This window comes from Primulina huaijiensis, chromosome 10, assembly GCF_012295235.1.
Source record: "Primulina huaijiensis isolate GDHJ02 chromosome 10, ASM1229523v2, whole genome shotgun sequence".
NCBI lineage: Eukaryota > Viridiplantae > Streptophyta > Magnoliopsida > Lamiales > Gesneriaceae > Primulina > Primulina huaijiensis.
This window is the reverse complement of record NC_133315.1, coordinates 14,539,631-14,547,543: the sequence shown is the minus strand read 5'-3', so window position 1 is coordinate 14,547,543 and position 7,913 is coordinate 14,539,631. Positions and strand designations below refer to the sequence as shown.

General features: G+C 33.0%; 1 protein-coding gene across 1 annotated transcript; it reads right to left on the bottom strand.

Moving 5' to 3' along the window:
* Nucleotides 1-807: 807 nt before the first annotated feature.
* Nucleotides 808-7,013, bottom strand: LOC140986328 (probable pectin methyltransferase QUA3). Its single transcript, XM_073454522.1, has 7 exons — nucleotides 6,361-7,013; nucleotides 4,545-4,748; nucleotides 4,254-4,464; nucleotides 3,895-4,156; nucleotides 3,355-3,729; nucleotides 3,071-3,166; nucleotides 808-1,362 (listed from the first exon to the last, which is right to left on the bottom strand). The coding sequence occupies exons 1-7, from the start codon at nucleotides 6,790-6,792 to the stop codon at nucleotides 1,149-1,151; spliced, it is 1,794 nt and encodes a 597-aa protein (XP_073310623.1). The 5' UTR covers nucleotides 6,793-7,013; the 3' UTR covers nucleotides 808-1,148.
* Nucleotides 7,014-7,913: the final 900 nt, after the last annotated feature.

The window sequence follows — 7,913 nt, the reverse complement described above, 5'->3', positions numbered from 1 at the left end:
GAGTAACTATTTTAAAAAACACCAAAATATTTAATTCGATATTATCCTTCTCACCCTATTAAAAATTTTCTCAAATCGTTATATATTTTACATAGAAAAAAATCTAAACAAATTTTTTTTTTTAAAATCGAACAATTTTTTTAAATTAAAAATAATTTCTTGTTAATTGTCTAATATTATTTGATCAAATTAAAAATAATAATAATACATATATCGCATGTATATCTTTTATTAATATCTTATTATTTCTATCAAACGATGACTTAAAGATATTAAATATATTTAATTAATAGTGAGATAAATCTTTTGGATAAGTAAAACCTATACAATCACTAGATTATTCTATTATTGTTGAAAATGTGAAATATTTGTGTTGAAAATTATAATGTTAAATGTTGAAAATTAGGTAAAATTAGGTGTTGAATATTGAAATTTGTGTGTGATGATGAAAGTAATGATGTAATTTATTTTTGGATTATTTGTAAAGTTTTTTTATAAATATCTCATTTGTGAAGAAAAATCACAATTGAGTTAAGAGAAAAATATTATAAAGTGTGTAGTGNAAGAGAAAAATATTATAAAGTCTGTAGTGTGATAATTTTGAAAGTTTGATATTTTTATTTTTTACCGTAAATTTTTACATTTTCACAGCAATTATATTTAATTTTCAACATACACATGGACCTCGTGTAAGGTTCATGAAGCAATCTAGTTCAGCGTCGTGGGATGTTAAGTTTTTTCACCTCCAAAAACGACAAATCAACCAAAATTTCAGATTATAGGATATTACAATTCTTCCCTCCGACAAATTCCTATGGCCCATAAATTTGGAGGCTAACATCAAATATGTTATCGACACAATCAAACGATGCATAAATATTCAAGAGTCAGAAATAAGGAATGATATTTCGATATAGATTAAAAACATTTCAAAAAAAAAATAAATATGTATGTATTGGCTTTTTACAATGTCTTTGTCCTATATAACAGCTACCATTTTGATGACATAAATGAGACAAAAAAGTAAAACAGAGGACGTTTTCTTGATGCTTTGAACTGCCATTGAACTTTAATGAATCATCAAGGTACTTACTTATGTAGGATAATCATACCATCAATATAATTAACAGTAGAGTTCGTTAGTAGGATCAGGAAGGTAGCTTCCACAAGTTCTTATGTGCTACCAGAATTCTCTCTGTTCCGTGTGATTCGGATTCTTTCTCGTGTATAGTAGGTTTCCATCTAATCGCACGAGCGATGCGAGCTGCTTTATCAATCACTTCTGGTGAATCTCGAATGACAACCGTACCTTCAGGGCGTAACATTCGATCCATTTCTACCATCAAATCCACAAGGTTACACCTGCATTTCAACCTAGATGATTAAGCTGGTGCAAAAAGAAGACATCCCCGATTGGAAGAACAAACAAGTCCAAACGAAAGACATCAAATTTCTGTATGTAGGTATAATGCTTCTGCTACTTTCACAAACAGAAAAACAAGTGAAGGCTGAAATTACTAGCAAGTGTTCTTAGGCCTTAGCTATATTATAGCTTGTTTGTGTCATGGAGACTTATTCCTGAGCAACCGTTCGAAGTCGAGTGATTATTTCCATTAAGAAGTTGGGCATCTATAAATTTCTCTCTCAATCACGCAAGAGATTAATGCTCAATGTCATAAAAAAATCTTAAACTGCAAAATAGAAAATTGATCTCATAGAATCATTTCCAGGAGAGAATAGTAAATGCCATAGAAAATATAACTGCAATTGTCTCAACTCTCAAAGTATGGGCTAATAAGATAAAAAGAAAAATGAGAAGGAGGCTCGATACTTATGCTAGCCGCGGAAATATTAAAAATGGCAAATAAACAATGGGACGAAGGGAAAGAATTGCCAACTGTAATATACACACACTTTAGAAAACACATAATATCCCGTTGGACTAGGAAATTAAAATAAAAAAACGGAGACATGTATCAACACATATATGGGTATATCCGGACTCCGGTACATTTTGGTCACTGTTGGGCAGCAATAATTGCCCATGTTGGCAAAGCTATCAAAACGCAAGACTTGGACTGATGTTTGGTTAAATAATAAGTGCTCCATCCTATGATAAGTATCAAAGACAAAATCACATATTTGATTCCCTGGCTTGCAATTTAGAACAATTTTTTGAAGGTAGATTACTGGGAAATGATAACTGTCTTTGCAAGAAATGCGATCGAAATATGGTGTTTAAATTACTGTACAATAGATTCGAGATTGCATTTTACCACCATCTATTACCAAGAAAGTGGTCGATCTTACAATTACACCAAATTATTTTCGAACTTTCTTAGTTCTTCGAAAATATATCAAAATTTTGAAAGACATACAATCACATCACTCTTGTGTTTCTTATTTTCTTTATATCTAAACCACTGCATCCAATTCTTTTACAGTAAAAAAATTGATTACTAATTAACAACTAAATAAATACTAGTTTTCATTACATAGTTAAAAGGCATCTAGCCTTTTAACTTTTTTCTCATGAGTTCTTCGATTAAATTGTATAAGAATGAACAAGGAAGATCAATACCGACAACTATCATGGTCTACTTTGTTCAATTTTATTTGAAACTTGACAGCATTTATAATTACTAAATTTTTTAAGTTTTTTTGAGCATTGATTACATGCATGCATATGCAGTCGAAAAGTCTTGTTTAGTTATGTGCCTAAATTTAAAATAAAGTAGAATTAGTAGACTAATATACATTAAACGGTACATATCTTAACAAAATTTTAATATTTTTCATTCATACGAAATATGTGTTCGTATGTGTGTGTGTGTGTGTGTGTGTTGTATATATTTTGTATGGATGTGCCTACGTTGTGTCATGTTTAAAAACTTCAAAAAATTTGTGCCAGTCATATCCATGTTGCGTCTTATCTGTGTCCCTGTATGTGCTGGTGCAACAGGGATAGCCAAGTATCACCCAGTAGCAGAAAATGCACTTGAAATTTTCCTAGGGTGGTAAAGAGCCAACAAATAGTTAAGTTGAAAAAAGTGCAAAAATAATAACATACCTGCTCTTTCCAGAACTCAGATCCTTTATAAGAGATTCTATAGCAGCTACATGAATTAGATCGTAAGACCGAGGATAAGTGGAAAAAGGCTCACACCTGCATGCATCAGCCACAAGCAAGATTCAATTCAACAATCAGAATAGCTAACACTTAAAACATGCATATAGTGCATCTCAACTATTGCATTGAATGAATTTACTCCTGATTCATCTACCAGACTCTCTTTCACAAGCCTAAACAACGCCACAGAAAAATGGATACAACATAGAGTTGATTCTACTCACCAATCGTGGTAAACTCCAATAAGTCCACGATCATAAATGACATCAAGAATCGAAGGCTTGCGAGGAGGGACGACATTCATCACCCAAACAGGATCAGATGTTATTGCTGCAGCAAAACCTCCAAAGAATGCATTCATGTCCATGACATTTCGTATAGATGGAGTTCCTAGTTTCAAATTTAGCGAATTCTTGTAATAAGCAACCCTTCTTACCCATCTTCGATTATCAGCTTCGAACACATCCATTCCATTCTTCATGACACTAGCCCGTGAAGGAGCCTTTGTCAATCTATCGGGCCATTTTGGAATCATCCCAATAGCAAAATTTCCCTTGGCAGATGGTATCCGACTCACACATTTTTTCAACTTGAAAGACCTGCACATTCATTTACGTCAGTCCACAAAATATAACTGCCGAAAGCTAAAACCAACCACGTCACAGAAATGAATGTGTCATTTGCAAAATTATGAAGTTCAGGATCACCCGTCAGTCACAGAATAAAAAAACATGAGAACATTAAGACTGAATCATGTGCATTACCATGCAAAATTTGGATCAACAGATTCTTCACAAAAATGAAGTCCAAATTCATTCTGATTTAGAATACATGAATCCCCATTAGTCTTTTTCCAGATTGCTGTGTTTCCATCCACAACAATGATCTCATAACACAATGATCTGGCCACAGCCTGCAGATCATTCCATTCTTTGTCTTGTTTTTGCCACTGTACAGGGGGGCCAGAGATGACTAGGAAGCCTCCTGGGCGAAGTAACCGATCAACTTCAAGAAAATACGTGGCATCTGAAAAGTAACAAGTTTTCTGCGTTAAAAAGAGAAGAGATAGGTTACAAAATTTCAATAAATGATATCATAAACTTCTAAGATGACAGGGACTCACTGTATGCAGTGAAAGGGATCAAGCACCGAGAACAGTGCACCAAATCAAAAGAGAAAGCAGGAAAAGGGAGTCTACTAGTGCCAAGCATTGCAACAAAAGCTGGTACTCCTCTTTCCAAGGCAAATTGTATCTGTGCTTTGTGTGAATCCCTTGGAGCAAAAGAAAGTGTTAAAATCTCTTCGGCAAGCATATATCCACCAAAACTAGCAACCTGCAAATATAATGACCATCAACATATTTAAAAAAGACAACAATAATCAGTAACAATATGAATAGATGACAGTTTATTACCCCGCATCCCATATCAAGGGCGGTTCTCAGAACTCCACCAGCTATAGGGATATACTGCTTAAGTTTCTCGATATATTGTACTGCTCCATCTGGGAACATTGTGCCACCTCCAGGGAAAATGAAATGTGGACCTTCCTTTTTCATCCATCCCTGGTGGCCTTTCCTTTCCGCTATTTTATTGTAAGGCATATTATCATGCCATATCTGTATATAAACAGATATTAGTATACAGGCCAAATTCAAACCTTCAATTGTTTTGTGTTAAATATGAAATGTCGAACTGCATTCATAAAGGATCTTATTGAAGTTACTTAAAAGGGTGCTCCACTTCGCTACAGAAGATACTATTATCTGTGGAACTTGTGAAATGTCTTTGGCACTTAAGAGGTCTGTTCATTATAAATATGCTCTAAAATTGGTTGAATTAAATCACCCATTACAAGTTACAAGATAATATTTAGTCAATACTTAGATGCTAATATGGACAAGCCAAAGCACTTTATTCACTAAAATTAAGACTAGGTCTCCCAACTTTGTAAGAAGCTTATATCATCATACCATTTGAGCTTATGTGATCCATCTAAAATCCCGATCAGACTCTAGTAAGCATTTTATAAATAAAATGTAAACACTGATTCATAAAACAAAAATAAAAAAAATCCTCAACCAATTAACATTCTGCATTGAGTCTCCTTTTTTCAGTTTCCCTCCACAACCACGATGGAAATAACTACCAAGGTGATGCCTTCAATTTTTAGACCAAATAGTTAACTTACCTCCTTTGGATTTGAAACTATCTTAATAGCGAGAAATAATAAAGCTCAACTGCCTCTGGATTACACATCCAGCAAACTTATATATTTACACACTAAATAAATCTAATAGTGGATCAAACTCGAATTCTTTTTCCAGAGACCAAATTCGACCAACAAAAAGAACACAACAAATAAGGGAGTCGCATCGGATAAATCTATCAGAAAAAATTTAAATGGTCTTAATCGAGACCTTAGAATGAGCATTTGTCACTTTATTGATTCTGTAAAAGCGACAGGAGCAGTGATGTTATCATCGAATATATTGTCCAATAGTTCAATTACAGTTCATATAAAAGAGTCCAAGACAACAATATCTAACGGGGAAGAGAATCAGAAAATAACTAGCTTTACATAACATTGAGACAATAAAAAAATACCATTTGAAAAGAAGCCAAATTAAGATCAACTACACAACCATGCCAATCAATCTGCCAGAACTAACTCACAGATACAGTCATAAGATCCGAAATTCACAAAACCATAATACAATGGAAAGATAGAACTTTTAACTTGTGCATGAGTTCATCAAACTTGTACTAAGACCAAATTCAACACCACTTTACCAGATCCACAACCTTCAACTGGTTGATAAAGCTCAAGACACAAATCCATGTTAAAGAAAATTCAAGAACTTGAACTCCGATTGTACCAACTCATTTCCTATTTTCTCACACAGTAAACAAGCTAATGAAACCTTATAGCAGTTGACGCAGAATACAACCATTTATCAACCCAGCTTCCAGCTTTACAGCTCAAAAAAGTGCTCTGGAAATTCTAAAAACTCTATCAATTCATCGAACCAGCTAGATACCGAGAAATATGCAACATCACGCGGCTCATCAGCATTTTTATTTTCATCTTTTTCGATTGCATAAAGTTTACTAAAAAAGCTAAAGTTCCAGGAAAAAAATCAACACCAGACAGACAACCAAACTAACTCTTCAGCATAATCAATGAAATCAACTAGAAGCCAAGCCATATATTTAGAAAAAAGCTTTAACCTTGTGCAAACTCTCCGGCCACTGAACTGGCACCCGATACCCAAGCGGCGGCGGGATCAAACACAGCGGTGTCTCCTCAAATGGAGGGCAATGCCTTTCCCTGTAGTAATTCATATCCCGACTCAGCTGACTATTGATCCGCGGATCCTCACAAGGCATGTGATCAACCATCTCCGAAGGACAGGCATCGATCGGCGCCGTGTTCCGGCCCGACTCCACGAGCTCCACCAGCCTCCCGCGATGGCGCGGATCAGACCCAGATGACCGGAGCAGCGTCCGACGCCCAGACGCCGCTAAGGAATCTCCCAATGGGGTGAATACAAGAATGAAGAAGAGCAGAACCGCCGCGAAAAAAGTGGCGGTTACTATATCCAGCAGACGCCATTGTCGCGAACTACGCGTCTTGGAAGAGTGGAGATTCAAGTGACCCATTAAGACTGGTTTTACTGAATTCAAACAGAGCACCAAGATTTCATCACACGCACGAATTCTTGAAGATCTGAAGTTCGGGAACCGTGGTAGTGAATCGAGAAACAACTTGGACACAATGTGGAAGGGGAAGTGATATGCCACCAGCAATTGGAGGGAGTACAATTGTTTCTGCTCAACGTACCAGTCACTGTTTCAATAAAATCGATACCACAACACGCATTAAATGGAGTCGACCTTTGTTTATCAATGTAGTCTATTATCTATCATATCAAATCAAATCATTTCAGATTAGGTGTCTATTATTCGAAATAGATATAGATATACATATAGATTTAAAAAAAATTGAATATATATTTATTTTTAATGTATAATTATTAATAGATTTTCAAAAAATTGTGTAAAAAATTTTCATGTAATTAATCTAACAATTCACAATTTAAAAGATAATAGAAAATTTACAATAAAAATTTTTTCATTCTTTTTATACTTTCATAAGTATAATAAATATGTATATATAATAAAAAAATTTCATTCTTTTTATACTTTCATAAGTATAATAAATATATATATATAATAAAAAAAATTTCATTCTTTTTATACTTTCATTAGTATAAAAATTTCATTCTTTTTATACTTTCATTAGTATATTTAAATTTTTTTTATACTTTCATTAGTATAAAAATTTCATTCTTTTTATACTTTCATTAGTATAATAAATATATATATATATATTTATTATACATTAAATGGATTTCTTTTAATATTTTTAATGTAAAATATATATTTTATTCAAAAATCTATTTTTAAGCATTATGTATCAAAAAAATATTATTTATTTAATATATTTTTATTATCAAATATTTATTCAATATTTACTTGACATTATTTTCAAATTTTCTTATGTTATAATTTTCTATTAAAAAAATAAAAACATTACTATGATCTTCATGTATTTAATGAGTTCAAAAAAAATTAAATGCATCAATATAATGAATAAACAATATATTGACTTCTGTAAATTTAATATCTCAAATTTGACCCTTAATTTTATATACTTTTTCATCAATATTCATGCCGTTGATTCAAATAATTCATATTTTTGAGCAATATAGCAAAATCAC

Coding starts and splice junctions, on each gene's coding strand:
- LOC140986328 (XM_073454522.1), bottom strand. CDS start 6,792: ATGGGTCACTTGAATCTCCACTCTTCCAAGACGCGTAGTTCGCGACAA. Junction 4,465..4,544: donor CCCTTGATATGGGATGCGGG/GTAATAAACTGT, acceptor TTATATTTGCAG/GTTGCTAGTTTTGGTGGATA. Junction 3,730..3,894: donor GTTGATCCAAATTTTGCATG/GTAATGCACATG, acceptor ATGAATGTGCAG/GTCTTTCAAGTTGAAAAAAT.